General features: G+C 53.3%; 1 protein-coding gene across 2 annotated transcripts; it reads right to left on the bottom strand.

Moving 5' to 3' along the window:
• Positions 1-4,941: 4,941 nt before the first annotated feature.
• On the bottom strand, positions 4,942-15,421 carry Mtg2 (mitochondrial ribosome associated GTPase 2). 2 transcript variants are annotated; one of them, XM_047541870.1, is made up of 8 exons: positions 15,195-15,418; positions 11,345-11,394; positions 10,437-10,645; positions 8,413-8,560; positions 7,413-7,528; positions 6,807-7,025; positions 6,527-6,665; positions 5,347-5,864 (listed from the first exon to the last, which is right to left on the bottom strand). In XM_047541870.1, exons 2-8 carry the CDS (start codon positions 11,367-11,369, stop codon positions 5,473-5,475), a joined length of 1,248 nt encoding a protein of 415 aa, XP_047397826.1. In that variant the 5' UTR covers positions 11,370-11,394; positions 15,195-15,418; the 3' UTR covers positions 5,347-5,472. The 2 variants fall into 2 exon arrangements, with proteins under 2 accessions (XP_047397827.1, XP_047397826.1); XM_047541871.1 differs by lacking the exon at positions 6,807-7,025 and having other exon boundaries at positions 4,942-5,864; positions 15,195-15,421.
• Positions 15,422-16,347: the final 926 nt, after the last annotated feature.

The raw sequence follows: 16,347 nt of genomic DNA on the forward strand, positions 1-16,347 counted from the left end.
CCTCGTTAGCCCCGGGACACAGAACCACGTGGAACTGGCACCTTGCCCTGGGCCTAGCCAAACTTGACCCTCACCATATCCCACCACCCAGCCCAGTGTAATGGGCACAATGACTGAGCTGAGTCCTTTGCTGGACCAGGGCTAGTCCTATCCCCAGTGGCCACAGCAGAACATGGGGTGATTTCCTGGTTTGGGGGAAAGACACAAACTCAGTGGCTTTTGTTAAGAGAACTCCTCTCCTCAGAAACAAAATGACTGCAAGAAAGCATAACCAGGCAACTCTGTCTGCCACACAGCCTGTCCCTGGCACCCACCAACTGTGCCCCATGTAGCCCTGGCTCCCACCCCTGGGTTCAGTGGGTGTGGGCTGAGGGCCATTGGGCTGTGTGGGAGGTCACCCACTCTGTGTCGGGCTGGGAGCCGGGGCTCACTGCTGCGCTGGCCCTCCCCCAACACCCTGGGTCTGACTTATTTCAAAAGGGCCACACGCCTGCTGTGGGCATGAACATGTCCATTATGTGTGGATTCTTGGACCCTTGTGGAGCTGATGGTCACGTCCCAGGAGTCCCCACAGAGGAAGAAGAAGGGACATTCCCTGGGAGGCCTCACACCAGAGCAGTGCAGGCTGCCCATTCCCTCAGCAAATGCTGCTCCAGACTGCCAGCTGGGCCCAGGCCCAGGGACTTGCTGCAGAGTGGCACTCTGGGTAAGGTGTCCTTGGCCTTTCCTTGTGGGGGGAGGGGTGACGCATGGCAGTACAGAGACCCTGAGCACCCATCACCCAGGGTTCTCCAGTGGAATCATAGGCCCACAGCAGGAGACCAACACCAACGTCCATGCCCTGCCCATCCTGCCTGCCCCCATGCGCAACCTGTCCTGATGCGTTAGATCCTGGCAATTTGTGTTGCCGTGGAAGAAATGGCTCTGCCATCCTCTCGCTGTGAATGTCCACTCTGTGGCATCAAGTCCATTCATGTGGCTCTGCAGTGCTGCCCCGTCCACCTTGGGAATGTTTCCTCTTCCCACTGGAACCTGCTGCCCATGAAACACCAGGTTCTTCCTGGGGCCGTGGGGGGTGAACCAGGGCCTCCAGCATGCCAGGTGAGCACCATGTCTGCGCCCCACCCAGCCTCACACTCAGTACTAAGAGGCTTTTCCATGTGTGGATGTAGGACATCACCTCCGTCCACCCGCCTGCTACCCTCGCCTGGCTGCACCCCTCCCTGCTCCCCATCCACACCCCTGGCCACCACTGCTCCCATGCAATCTGCCACAACATGGACAATCACAGTGGCCACCTTGGGAACATGGTCTCCTCACTTCCTGGTTCCTGGATGGCCGTGGAGCTTGCTCCCCTTCTTTGCTGGGTGGTGTCCCCTACTGGTGAACACCTTGCTAGGGCCAACACAAGTGCACCCAGCATGCCTGGCCTTCACAACTAGCCCTGGTGCCAGTGCTGTCCAGGTGTTGGGGGTACTGCAGACAAAACGAGGTCACCTTCTCAAGCGGCTTCAGGAGGGGCAGGCAACGCGAGGGTGGCAGCGTGTGCTGAGGGCCTAGTCGGTGGGCTGTATTTGCTTCCTGACTGGGGGCATTTGGTCACATGGGTCAGCAGGAGGTTGTAGTTTAGAGGGTGCTCTCAGTGTGGCCAGGGAGTGGCTGGCAGAGCAGCAGGAGCCCTGTCCTGAGTGGGCAGAGGAATTTGCCACGCACAGGGTCCTGCACCTGCCACATGGAAAGGGCACAGGCAGGGAAGTTAGAAGGCTGCAGTGATAATCCAGGGGGAGAAACCAGGTTCTGGTTGGTTCTAAGGTGGAGCTGAGGCCAACGCACTGACATGGATGGGGACAGGAGGAGGAGACTCACAGAAGCCCCAGACCAGTGCGACACCCTCATAAGGCACACAGGGCATCAGAGTGAGAAGGGATGCCACATAGGGTGGATGACAGGCCAGCACTCATGTCCGTCCAGAACTTCAGCATACACCCTGGTGGGAAATAGCATCTTGGTGAAAGTCGTCGGTTAGGGTTCTCAGGAGAAGGGCAACCTGAATTTAGAGAGCACCTTAAGTCCAGTAACTAGGGTCCTTAAGAAGAGGACGGAGGGACACAGGGAGGTGCCACATGAAGATGGCAGCAGAGGTCTGAGGCCACAGGAGCCCCTGGGAGCTGGAAGGACTCTCCCCAGGGATTCTGATGCCTGAATCCTGGAGTCCCAGTCTCCAGAACTGGGAGAGATTGCCTCTCTTGTCCCACATTGGGCTTGTCCTGGCTCCCTGGGGAGCATCAGGTAGTGCTGCCTCAGCTGGGCCTCTGGTTGCCAGGACAGAGTGGGAGTGGCAGGGCCCTTGGAAGCCTAGCTGGTGCTGCCCCATCTGGCCAGGGCAGGCTGGGGCACCTAGGTGGTGGGCCGCAAGGTGGACTCCATTGCACTCTGCCACTAAGACCACCAGCTGCTCATGGCTTCTGCCTGCTGGGGCAGAGGGAACTCTGTCCCTCTGGAAAGTGGGCCAGTCCCCTTGGCCTTCCCAGGCTTTTTATGTTCTATAAAGTGTGTCCTGCTGGCTTCTCTTTCCCGCTATGGATAGGAAAGGAATGTGGCAGGTGGGAGACTGCACAAAGGAAGAGTGGGCTAGGGACCTCGCACAGCTTGGAGCAGACCTGGTAGCAGGGGTTCAGAGGGCGAGTTGAGAGGAGGTCCTCCCACGTGCACCCCTGAAGGCCTGCAGGAGCTGGTGGCTTGGCCTGGAACACGAGCACAGGGAGCTCTGGAGCCAGGGTGCCAGGCTAAGGGTGGAGTGCAGGACTCAAAGCTGGGAAGCTTAGGGACATTTTGCATACTGAAGCTTGGGTCCCAATCTTCAGACCTGCTTCCACAAAGATCATGGAGTAGCCAGATTGCAGTCCATGACAGATACTTGTGCAAATCACTGGAGGGTGATGATCCACAGGAGGAAGCCTCCCAAGCAAGACAGACTAGGGAGCCCCACAGTGGGCAGGCCAGAACCATTACCGAGCATGTATGGCCACTGCCTTTAGGGAGGGGACTCAGATCCAGGAGGAAACCTCCAGGAAAAAAGGGAAGCTGGCTTGCTGGAGCGTCTGAAAACTGTCACCAGTCAGTGGGGACAGATGATAGGGGATGGAAAACAAGACAGAGCAGGTATGTGCAGCCTGCCCTGGTACGGGGGATCCTCAGGCACAGTAAACTCTGGGGACTGGTGTGAGGTCCCTGAGTAAAGAAGCTGGGATGGAGGGGGACATCCTGAGTCTTCTAGCACCACCTGCCTGTTTCAAATGAAGAGAAAGTAAATGTACCAGACCCCACTCACCTGCTCATTCCACAAATAACTGCCCACAGCCTTTTGGGGGGCAGGTCCTCTAACGCTGCTGGGGTAGATGAGAACCGAAGGCCCTGCAGTGCTCTCTTCTGCCTTGGAAGGCAGCTCCTGCCTCGAGACTGGCGCAGGGGCAAGCACCTGCTGCGCAAGGCTGTGGCAGATGAACACCAGGGCTGGCTTCCAGCTGCAGGAAGGGTGAAGGCCAGGTCAGAGTGAGGTGGTGGGGACACTGAACTAGTGTCTGGATCCAGGGGAAGGAAGTTATAGCTGATGGGGACAGGGTTTCTGTGGGGGAAGAAGACCTCCAGGTATGCACACCCGAGAGTCTACTAACCACCACGTGGCAGGCTTTAAAAGCATGAGCTGAGGGACTGGGATTGTGGTTCAGAGCTGGAGTGTCTGCCTGGCATGTGTGAGGTACTGGGTTCCATCCTCAGCACCACATAGAAATATAAAAATAAAAAATAAAGGTTTAAAATAATAAAAGGGTGAGTTGACAGTATGAGTTCAATCTCAATGTAAAATCCAGAATGGCAAACAGAAAACTGCCTATAAAAGCAGACAGGGAGGGCCAGGGATATAGCTCAGCTGTGCCTCACAAGCACAAGGCCCTGGGTTCAAACCCCAGCACCACACACACACACACACAAAGGGCAAGCAGACAGGAACCTGGCAAAGGACTGATGGCTGTGTCCTGTGGACACACAGCTCTGAGGAGCCAGTCCAGACCAAGGCCTCAGAGCCACTGGGAGGCTATGGTGCAGTCAGGACAGGGAGGCATTCTGAGTGCCTCCCCTGCCCAGAGTATGCGGGGCTGAGCACAAAGATGAAAGCTATGGATAATTAACGCTCTCAGGCCTGGCTCGACTCTGAAACCCTTTGTGGTGGCCTGAAAGAGAAAGCAAATAGATGCAAGACCCATCCAGGGCTTCCAGAACACGAGGACCTTTGAAATTACAAGACATTAAAATAAAGCTTTGGGTAAAAGGACCTCGTGTTCTAGTTGCAGATTTGATGTTAGATCAAAACTGAATTGCTCCTGAAAGCTGAGGCACAGGCCTATTATTCGAGGTAGCCCAACCCCAACGTACAGAAAGGGCCTCTGCACTGAGCATTCCCACAGTGCGGCCGGTCTCGGACCCCGTGGCTAACCTCAGCCTGTGGCAGGTATCTCCCCAGAAGATGAGGGCCCCTTCTGTCTTCTGTTGTCCCCGCCATTTCTGAAGGGCTGTTGGGACACGTCAGAGACATTGGGGTCTCCGGGGGAGCATTCTGCAGGGTTGGCCATCCTCATCCTGCCTCCCTTGCACTCAGTGAGGTGCCTGGGGGCAAAGACTTGCACCCCTCATGGGAGAGACTGCTTTCTAGAGCACAGCACCTGGAGGACAGCATGGTTCCTGTCTGCAGTCCAGCCTCGGGAAGGAGGCCAACAACATCCCCACAGGACCGGCTCAGTCTTGGTGACTGCCTGGCCCAAAGCAAGGGTTTTCTTCAAACCCCAGTAAGCAGAGTACCGCTCTGGTTACCTGCTGGGAGCAACATAGGCTCCTGCTGCCTTTGGTTAGCAGCTCGCCTGTGTGCACTGAGCTGAGCCAGACACTGGGCGTGCCCGTGCCGGATATTGAGTGCACTCAGTCGTGAAGTTGTGTCCGCCTTGGCGTTTGGGAGCAGCAGAGAGCACCACTGTGCCCAGATCCAGCTACAACACAGGCAGCCTCTGCCACATGCACTAACATGCGCGAGCCCCAGGTTCTGGCTGCGTTATTCTGCTGAGCTCTCCCAGGGCTCATGTGTGTGCCGCCGCCGCAGCGTTTGCTGACACCAGCATGGCATGGTCCTCCTCCTAATCAAGGGTATTAATTAGTACAAATGAGTCAACCTTAGCAAATTAGTCAGCAAGGCACTGGGGGAGCAGATGGGTGTCAGGTGGCACAGAATGCTCCACCACCTGAGAGAGTCCTAGGCCAGAGGGTAGAGGGCACCTGATGGGGTAACCCCAAGTTGGCAGGGAAGACAGAAGCACCAACACTCTCCAGTATTTACAAGCACCTTCTCTTATGTGTTCAGAACCACCCACGTCTTACAATCAGGCTTGCTTGTGCAGCTTGGACGCCTCTTGCCGCTGGGCACTGCTACCATCTGAGAGGCTGGCGGCCCTGCTCCAGCTCGGCCTCCACGTAGGCATCGTGTAGCACCTTCAGATGCAGCAGCAGCTGCTCCAGGTTCTCCCCGGTCACTGCCGACAGGGCAATGACCTGTCCCAGGTGGGCCTGGAGCTGGGGCAGACGGGCTCTGGCCTGGGGCAGATCAATCTTGTTTGCAACAACCACGTGGGGCCTCTCAGACAGGCCTTCTTCATACTTCTCCAGTTCGTATTTTAAATCCTCCACCTGTGTCCACGGCTCTGGTAGGGAAAGGTCTACTACGAACAAGAGCAAGTGGCAGCGCTCGATGTGCCTAAGGAAGCTGAGTCCCAGGCCCCTGTCCTGGTGGGCACCTCGGATGATGCCCGGGATGTCTGCCACTGTAGGAAACAAGAGCACAGGGTCACACACACTGCAGTGACTTTCGACCTCGGGGCTGGGATGGGGTCCTAGAGCTGATGGAGCTGCAGCATCATTTAGCTCAGTAGCTGGTGGGCCAGGCCATGGGGCTGCCTCACCTTTCAGATCTGCAGAATGCAAGATGACGCACTGATCTGATGAGGTGTGTTTAAGTTCCTGCCCCTCCTGGCTTCAAACATGATCCAAAAAGGAAAAACAGCTTCCTGCACTCTATTAATAATTTGATTACTGATAGAAACCATTATGGAGCACTTTGAAAACATAAAGTGCTATACAAACCAGCTTTCCAACAGGCAATTTTTAATGGGTACATTATCTTCTGGAAAAAGTTTTCTTCTCTCAAAACAGTACAGGGAAAGCTTCATAAATCGCACATGGTCTACATCAGAGCAGAGTCCCTGATGGAAGAATGAAGCCGTGGCAGGCACTCTCCTCAGGCTCGAAACGTACACTCACAGATCTGATCTGAAACTATGGATTCCAGGGGTGGTGGTGGTGGGGGGGTGGAGCTGATTTTAAGAAAGACCAGACTCACTAAAGTTGTTTCAGTTAGTATAAACAGGAAGCTAAGCTTAGGAGTCGTTATTTTCCTCGACTCCCTTGGGGATTGTGGATGCTTTACCTGCTACCTGTTGGTGACCTTCATAGTGAACAATCCCCACGTGGGGGTTCAAGGTGGTGAATGGATAGGAAGCCACAGCAGGTCTCGCATTTGAAATGGCCCGGAGGAGCGAGGACTTCCCCGCATTGGGGAAACCAACCTGGAAGACAAGGAAGGCAGCACCTGAGTCCAACAAGGACCTTGCTGCTGCAGCCTGCCGCTGGCTGAGACGGGGACCAGCGAGCCAAGAAGCTGTTACTGTCCCCTAAGTCAGCAGCTTGTCCTGCCACCAGGGACCCACCATCCCAGCATGGGCCATCGTCTTGAGCTCCAGGTGGAGAATGCGTTCCTGACCCGGCTGCCCAGGGGTGCAAGTCACAGGGGCGCGGTTGTCGTTGGCCAGGAAGAAGCGGTTGCCTTTCCCGCCTGCCCCACCTAGTGCAGCGATGTACTCCTGGCCCGGCAGGGATAAGTCGGCCACGACCTCACTGCCCTCCTTCACCAAGGTGCCCACAGGAACCTGAAAGCAACATGGCATTCATGGATTACGGTCCACCAACAGGCAGGGGGCTGGGGGGTGGGGCACTAACCTCTCCCCTCACAGAACGAAGCACAAGAAAAGGCCTGGCCACCAAGAGTTCCATGGGGCCGTTCACAATCTGTCAGACTGTTCAAGTGGCTTTTGTAGGGTTTTTAACAGTGTTTCTAAAACAAGACGCTGGCCTCCACAGAGATGGACACAGAGCGTGCTCTGTGGGTTACCTCCTTCAAGGTCTCCGCTTACAGGGTCAGACCGCATGGGGAAGTGCACAAGGCCCTGTGTGGGCTGTACTCCACCTGCCCGGTCACCCACGCCCTGAGTAGCTGAAGCCAGTGGCAGGAGAAGGGATTCAGCAGCCAGGCTTACCCGGATATAGAGGACAGCACCACTTCGGCCAAAGCAGTTTTTCCTGCCACCATCTTCACCGCTGAAACCCTGGTACTGAGACAGGACCGACGACAGCGACTTGACGTGCTGGTCAGCTGGAGGCAGAGCGAGAACGTTGGTGCTCCTTTGAGTTGAGACAGAACCAGTGCCCGTGGCTGACACTCGGTGCAGCCTAAGAGCCTTAATACACATGACACAAGGGAGGGAGCTGGAGCAGACGTTAATGGCGAGCAACACAATTAAAAATTAAACTCTTATTTTCCTTCAAAAACTGCCATTTCTGAAAATTTTGAAGTTGATGATGTCATCGATTTTAAAAAAGCTATACTGTACTATGCTGTGAATGCTTCTCTTCCTAGCTTACTGAGCATTTACACTAAAGGTTTACTGACACTGACATCTACTACCATGTTAAGATTCCTAAAAGCAAACTATGTTTGTGTTCCTGAAATTAGATTTAAAAAAAGAAACAGGGCTGGGGAGATAGCTCAGTCGGTAGAGTGCTTGCCTTGCAAGCAAAAGGCCCTGGGTTCAATCCCCAGCACCGCAAAAAAATAAATAAATAAATAAATAAATAAGAAATAAAAAAAGAAACAAAACCCCCAAATCAGAAAGCACTCAAGGTTGCTTTCTTTAGTGCACTGTGTTTTTGTTTGGTGGTACTAGACACCAAGCCCAGGACTTGCACAAGCTAGGCAGCACCCTACCACTGAGCTACACCCCAGCTCTCTCTTATTTTTGAGACAGGGTCTCACTAGGTTGCAAAGGCTAGACTTGAACTTTCAAGTCTCCTGTCTCAGCCTCTCAAGTGGCTGGGTTTAAGGGCTGTGCCATCATGTCTGGCTTTCAGTGCACTGTTTATGAACACCCATGTACTTTCTAAAAATGTCTGCCCATCAGGTTTTCAATGTAAGACATTCAGGACAATAAGGCGGATGTGAGGACTTAGCTTTCCCCCAAATGCTCCCAGGGCACGTGCCTCTCAGGATGACGTGGCCACCATTGCCGCCATCTCCACCATCGGGGCCACCGAACTCCTTGCGGGGCTCACTGTGGAAGCAGCTCATGCCAGAGCCTCCATTTCCTCCACGAACCAGCACTCTCCGATGGTCCACAAAATACCTTTTCTACAGAAAGCACAAGGCACCTAGAGCATTAGCAACACTCCACAGTCCACCCAAGAGATCTCGTGTACATGAGAAATATGCCTTTTTACTGATTAAACGTAGAAGTTAATGACACTAATATTACTAATCTCTCCTAAAATCCAAAGATAAAAATCAGTTCCTGGCAAGGGTTGTGGCTCAATGGTGGAGCGCTTGCCTAGCATGTGTAAGGCACTAAGTTTGATCCTCAGCACTACATTAATAAATAAAATAAAAATACTGTGTCCATCTACAACTAAAAAATATTTTAAAAGATAAGTTTCCACAAGTCATGAGAATTTTCAGGCTTCAGTTCCTTTGAAAAGGAACTCAGCATTTCCAACCTGAAGAAAACACAGCTTTCTTCAAGTGGGCCATAGTGCTAGCAGGTCTGGTCTTCACAAACATTCTAGTCCTAGTTCTGTAGGCTGCAGCAAAGTTAAGGGGGAGACTCCCTGGACAATCATGAACTCTCAGCTGTGGAGAAAGGACACTCATCCCTAACTACTGGGGCTTCTCTGTGACATGCAGAGAGGTGACGCACAGAGCCCTTCTTCAGAGGAGCTCTCTCCAGGTCCTGAAGGCAGGTGCGACCCAGCTAAAGAACCAGAACGACTGGCTAACTAGGTCAGTTAGTACACGTTAGCTGGTCCTACAAGTGCAGCCACGCCAGGCCCAGGTGCAGTGCCCTCATTGTGGCCACGGGGACACCTGTTTTCTGCAGGTCTGCATGGACAGACACACCCTCAGGCCCTGACAGCCCCCTACCCTCCTCAGGAGGTGCATTTCCACCCAGCAGGTCATAAAAAGATCCAACAATTCTCTGGTACCACCACCTGGAACCACAGGTTACTATTTCCTATTTTCTTTTTTCTTTTTGTGGTACTGGAGATCGAACTCAGGGCCTTGTGCTCACAAGGCAAGCACTCTACCAGCTGAGCTATCTCCCCAGCCCCACAGGTTACTATTTCAAAAACTCAATGTCATAGTGCTGTGTGCCAACAAAATCAGGATCCCCAACTTGGGAACAGCACAAGTGGCAAGCAGGCTGTGTGTGGAGTGATAGGCAGACAGCCTGACTCTGGAAGGGTGCCCCTCCACTGTGAGGTCCGAGGTCTGCCTGCTGTCTGCCCGAGCTCCCCTCCCTCCTCCCTCCCTTCTGTGAACACGTGGCTGGGCAGGTGCTTTGCTCCTGCGCTGCACCCACCCTGCCAGGTGCTCCTCCACTGGAGGCCCTGCCCTCAGAGCGCACCTGGAGCACCTGGAGGAGATGAAGTCACGAACATGTATTTTCTCTTCCTTTTTTTTTTTTGTACCAGGGATTGAACCACTGAGTCACATCCCCAGCCCTTTTTACATTTTATTAGAGACAGGGTCTCGCAGGGCTGCTCAGGGCCTCGTTAACTGAGGCTGGTTCTGAACTCATGATCCTCCTGCATCAGTGTCCCAAGCTGCTGGAATCACAGGCAAGCACCACTGCGCCCGGCTGTATTTCCTTAAATTTAGTTAAAGACCATTCTTGTTTTGAATAGGTTTTGGTAAACAGAACAAGAGAAATTGTAAGGCTTAAACTATAAATCCAAAGGGTCACTTCTCCCTGAACATTTTAGGTTAAGACCCTTCCTTCATACACATTAGTTACCCAGGCCAGTAGCTCGTGAGCAGCCCCACACTGCGACACCTTCCAAGGTGCCCTGGCCCTCTGCGGGCTGCTGTCTGCGACAGCACAGTCCTCGGCACAAGGGCCCCATTTCAAGAGGCTCTACAGTTCCTCCAGTAACACGGTCAGCATGCATGACGCCCTGCTGCCTTCCACAGGGGAGCCTGGGGCAGGGTGGACCCAACTGAGAAACCTTACCAGTTTTTTCTCAGAGAGTGGCTTCTTTCCTGGGGGCTCCTGATGCCTGGCGTGGTCCGTGCAGTCCACTGACAGCAACCTTGGTGAAGCCTGCTGTGGAGGGAGCCGGTGGGGCCTGAGGCTGGCCTGTGCAGACAAAGTCCATTGTGCCAGGCCCTCCAGCAGGGTCTGAGATGCTGCTGAGAAGAGCCTCAGAGGTACCATGGCTCCTAAAATGAGTCAAGTGGGCGAAATAAGACATTGGGTCTTTGAAGCCTGAATGGTAAGCTGAACCTAAAGCAACATGCCTGGTGTATGGGAGAAAGAACCTGGGTGCCTGAGACAGAATAATAAACCAACAACCCAATACCGGGCACGTGGTGTCCTGCGGTGCCCAGCAGCGTATCTGTGACGCAGGCAGATGTGTGTATAAAGGATTGAAGTCATTAGGTCTCCCACAGCATGGGGTGTACCTCCCGGGGGAATGTCAAGTATCTGCTTAATGAAAACATTAAAAGGCAATCTAGCCAGGCATGGTGGCACATGCCTGTAATCCCAGCAGCTTGGGAGGCTGAGACGGGATGATTGGGAGTTCAAAGTCAGCCTCAGCAATGGTGAGGTCCTAAGCAAGTCAGTGAGACCGTGTCCCTAAATAAAAAAAAAATACAAAACAGGGCTGGAGTTGTGGCTCAGTGGTCAAGTGTCCCTGAGTTCAATCCCTGGTAACCCCGCCGCTCCCCGCCAAAAAAAAAAGGCAATCTAAACTTCAAGTCAAAATTATTTCAAAATAAAATATCCATTTGCCCAAGTGTAACTGTGTTTATCTTCTGCAGTTTCCAATCATCAGAGTGGAACTTGAGAACACTGCGGTGGACTGCGGTGGTGGTGATGCTCCAGACTCTGAACAAACTCCCACCCTTGCCACTCACCTTGGAGTGACCCAGGGAAGGTCATGCACCTGCAGCCCCAGTCGCCTCACCTAAAAATGGACAGGAATGGTGAGTACGGGTTGAGCTGACCCATGAGGATAGAGCAGCACTGGCTACCCCACTATGAGGTGAAGAGCAACAGCTACTTGGTCTCTGCCCCAGGTCTGACCCTGAGTCCCTTCCCTGAGTGATGGGAGAAACAGGAGCAAAGAGAATCTGAGCAGCGCTACTACCTCCCTTGGAACTTGCTGAATGCCAGGGGAGACACTTGCTTTAATGAGGTGTTCTCAGGGGCCCCTGGATGGCTTCAGGACAAGAGCTGGGCACCGGAAAGAGCAGGCCTGGAGCAAAGCTTGGGACTCTCACCTCACCCATCCTTCGGCAGGAAGAGGGGCTGGGACTGAGCCAACAACTGATCATGCCCCGTGAGGAACCTCCACCAACACCTAAGCCATGGGATCTGGAGAGCTTCTGGGCTGAACACTTTACATGCTGGAGGGTCCCACACCCCAATACCACAGGAGCAAAAACTCCTACCCAGGGGCCTTTCTGGACCTCTCTGGCTGTTCACTGCATCCTCTACAGTATCCTTACAATGTATCCTTTATAACAAATGAATAAATGCCACGTTTCTTGAGTCTGGGGAGAGGTTGGAGGACGCCCCCCGCCCCGCCCACCACCCTGCAGTTGTAGCAAAGTTCAACAGAGGTGTGGGTACCTGGGGACCCACTACTTGTGACTGGTATCTGAGATGGGGGTGGTTTTGTGTAACTGAGTCTTCATGGCACAGTGTCAGAATGTCGCTGCCATGTGGCAACAATCCCGCAGATATTTGTTACCGCTTACAGCAACAATTGCACAGGTATTTATCGGAGGTAGACTGGAAATAAACTACTTTTATTTCTGTGCTGCTTCCTTGCTTGCTTGCTTATTCTCTAGCTTATAGAGGAAGAAAAGCTTGCTTGATTTTAGAGGAAAAAAGGCTTTGAGAGGAAGAGAGACTTTGCTTTTAGAGGAAGTTTTTAGAGAAAGACAGGCTTCTACGTTTATCAGAGATCTATTTCTTCTTAGAGTTCTGCTGCTACTTCTTAGAGGTAGGTCCCGCATCCTGTGAACTAGGTGCTATCTATCCGAGGTGCTTCTTAGTGGTGCGTCCCGCGTACTGAGATCTGTGATCTACGACCTAGAGGTGTGTTCTCAGTTCTCTGCTCTACGATCTGCCTTCTGCCGCTGCCTGCTGCTTACTGCTTGCTGCTGCTTCTCTCTGCTAGCTGCTTCTTGCCCGCTTATATTCCCTCCAGGAGGCGGAGGGCGGGGCCACGCCAGTTGAGGTCAGGCGAGGAGCCAGCTGCCCTATCACCGCAAAGGTTAAAACGAGCAGGCTCGAGCAGGAGCACTCGGGAACACCTGTGCACGCGTTGTGTGCGTGGACTTAAATGAATACGGCCAATGATAAATCACCTGGGTGTGCTTATATTAATCAACTTCCTCACTGCCCATGTGATCAAAACAACTTCCGGCTGGCCGCCAGGCACCATCCCAGCGCAGCCCACGTGGCACAGCCCCCAACATCAGAATAAACTTGAATCGTGGGGCACATAGCCGGCATCCCGGAGAACTGGAGAAGAGCTTGGTGTGAAGACCCACATGTGGGTGTCAGTGTTCCAGGGTGCGTGTGGACAGTGGCAGCAGCACTGACCCGGGGTGCACTCATTGTGAGCTGCTTCTCAGTGCTGCCAGTACACGCTTGTTGAGCTTCCTTGCCTTCCACCACTCCCAGATAGTCTGAGGCTACTCAAGAAATTGAATTGGCTGGAAAAGAACATTTCCAAAACAAAATTCCAGACTCAGGCTGTTTTCTTGATAAATTCCATCAAACATTCAAAGAATACTCAGTCTTACACACACTTTTTCAGAAAGGAGAGGAGGTGAGATCACTATATAACTCATTTTATGGGCCAGTAAAGCCCCAGTACCAAAATCTGACTTTACAAAAAGAGAAGAGAGCAATACTGCTCATGCACATGGGTACAAAGCACCCATGACAAAACAGCTCTCAAATCAATCAGCAGCGTGGAAAGGGGCAGACACCAACACAGCAGGACCTGCCCCAGAACACTGGCTATGTGAGCGGCCAGAACCCACAGGACACCCTACCATGTTGGCAGACCCTGCAACGACTGCAAGAGCAAACCTGGAGAAGGGTGCATGGCCCCCTGACAGAGGGCATCCCAGGGCTGCCACCTAGCATGACACTCATGGAGAAAGACTGAGTGAGATGAAGAAAAAGGCAGGGTAGCCACGCTGGGCACCTCTATGCCACAGAGTCCTTGCAGACACTGCAGTAAAGGAATGGAAGGAAGAAAAACTCCGTGTCTACAGAGGAGACTAGGGATTCCACAGAAAGCCCTGGGGAATCTACAAGCCAACAATCAGAATCAAGAAATGAGCTGGGCAAGTTGCAGGCTACAAGGTTACAATTAGAAATCGATTGTGTTCTTATACATTAGTAGCAAAACAACCGGGAGGGCTGGGTTTGTAGTTCAGCAGCAGTGGGCTTGGCCAGCATGTATGAGGCACTGGGCTTGATCCTCAGCCCCACATGAAAATAAATAAATGAAATAAAGTTATTGTGTCCATCTACAACATCAACAAAAAAAAGGCAATCCCCTTCAGGAATGCAACAGTATGGATGTGAATGTGAGTTCACGGCCACCTCGCTGCTTGCAATATTCTACTTAAGCATTTTTCAGGGATTAGCTCATTTAGTCCTCATAAACATTCTGTGAAGGAAGTATTTTACTACTCCCATTTTACAAACGAGGACACGGAGGCAAAGAGGTGACTACAAGAGGGGGCCAGGGAGGAGAGTGAAACAGGTGCTTAAGGGAGAAACAACTTACAGCTTACCCACACAAGCCCACCTGCAGCTACTCTGCCAGAAACTCATGCCATATGAGCTGCAGCCTGAGCCGTGACAATTAGTGATGGAGAAGCTGGTCAACTGCAAACCCCCAGAGATCTTAGCTCTAAATCCTGCCTAATTTGGCGTACCTCCTTTCTGCCCTTTCGACTGCAGTGGGGGGACCCACTGATGATGCAGGTCTCCTTTGCCAGGGGAACAAATTCTACACTGTTCTGCAGTGCTGGTTGGGGGGTCTCAATTTTCCTTCTAATGAGGCTATCCTTATGCTATCCATTACCGAAACCACGAGCCACTTGGATCTATTAAGTTTCAATTAATTAAAACTGAATGAAATGTGAAACTTGGTTCCTCAGCCCCATCGGCCACACTGTTGGGTACTCAGCCTCAAGTGGCCAGTGTGCCATAGTGGGTGGCAAGGGTGGGGAGTTTCTACCGGACATCACAACACTCCTATGGGGCAGCACCTTCCTGCAGAGCGGAGACCCCAGAAAAGTGAGCTCTGCTCCCTGTAACAGTATCCATGTGTAACAGTATCGAGTTTAGCACAGAATAAAGAAGGCTAAGGTGACAGCCCAGGATCAGAAGTCTGACAGAGACATGCTTTGCAGTCACAGGACAGGGCTTTTACAGACTTATAAGGACACTGTCACCGCTGTTCTACAGTGTCAAGGTCCGCTTGCACTGGTCCACAGAGGTTACTGCCAAAACCTCCTATGGAGGCTTAAATTCAGTCCTTACAACCCTGCTGTCTCGAGCATGCCCCATGCCCCCTTCCACGGCCTACTGACTGGAAGGAAAGCAGGGTTTCCCGCCAGGTCGGGTCCCTCACTCACGCAGCCCCCTCCCGCGCCTCTGCTGGCCGGCACCTGCACCCTCCCCTAAGCCTTCGGAGTCCAGGGTGGAAGCAAGCGCCTGCCCCGTTACCTTCCCCGCGGCGTGGAGCCTGTTTTTCACGACCCGACACAGCTAAGGCCTGACTCGCAGAGGGCAAGCCACTCGGTGCCCCGGGCCTGCCTCCCGGCGCAGGGCCGCCAGCGCGAGGCGCGCGTGCAGACCACAGGGCCCCGGGCCGGGACGCGCCGAGGCCCGGGACCCGGCGCCTGCAGACCGAGCACGGCTAGCTCCGGGCCGCCGCTTCCGGGGCATCGACTGCTTCCGGGGCGAGGCCGGGGCGGGGCCGGGCGCGCAGGCGCCGGCGACTCGGGAGGACAGGTTCGAGGTTACGCTGGGAACGAGGTTCGTACGCGAGCCCCAAGGGAGCCGGGAGCCGGCCTGGAGGCTGTGCTGCCCCTAGACGAGACGAGGCCCGCTCCGCGGCAGAGGCCAAGCAGAGGCTAAGAGCGTTACACGGCAGGGCGCCTCGAGCTGCGGAGGCTGCACCTGCGGGGGCACAGGAGCCTCCGCGAGGCCGGTCCCTGAACACGCCGGCCCGCAGGCGCCGCTGCCGCTCAGGGGGACCTCCCGAGACAGCTGCCTGAGACCGGACCCTGAGGGGCAGGGGCAGGGGCGTGCCCGCCCAGGCCCGAGGAGGGAAGAGGGCAGGCCCCCGGCCCCCGCGCCCCGCTGGCCTCGGGGTATAAAGAACAGGACACCGTCATCCAGGCCGCACGAACAGTTCATTTCTGCCTGACTTTGGAACATTCACGGTACAGAAAAGATAGAACACAGCCAATGAAATAACCGCTGGCATCACGTCCCCCACAGCATTACATAAAAGTGGACAAACATTAAATAAACGTTCTGTTATTAATCAATAAATATATTAACACTGAAAATCATGTATAAATTAGGAAATAAATGTACAGACTATTTCACAAAGTGCTTTTTAAAATATATACACAACATTCAAGAAATTCTTAATGTAAGACATTCCAGATTGAACTTTTGGGGTAATAAGTTTTTTAAAATGTCCTCTTCTTTCAAAAAACATTGATACAACACTTAAAAACAAAACAAAACAAAACAATGCACACACGCGCACCCACGCGCATGCGTGTACGTACACACACACACACACACACACACACACACACACACACACGGCATATTCCCAGACTGGCAAGGGATAAAAACTATC

The sequence above is a fragment of the Sciurus carolinensis genome, chromosome 2 (assembly GCF_902686445.1).
Source record: "Sciurus carolinensis chromosome 2, mSciCar1.2, whole genome shotgun sequence".
NCBI lineage: Eukaryota > Metazoa > Chordata > Mammalia > Rodentia > Sciuridae > Sciurus > Sciurus carolinensis.

Bases quoted from the DNA above. Each gene is read 5' to 3' on its own strand.
- Mtg2 (XM_047541870.1), bottom strand. From the start codon at position 11,369: ATGACCTTCCCTGGGTCACTCCAAG. The intron at 7,529-8,412 runs GCACGTGCCCTG...CTCTGCCTCCAG, and splicing joins TGGCCACGTCATCCTGAGAG to CTGACCAGCACGTCAAGTCG. The intron at 5,865-6,526 runs GTAAAGCATCCA...TGTTTCCTACAG, and splicing joins AGGTCACCAACAGGTAGCAG to TGGCAGACATCCCGGGCATC.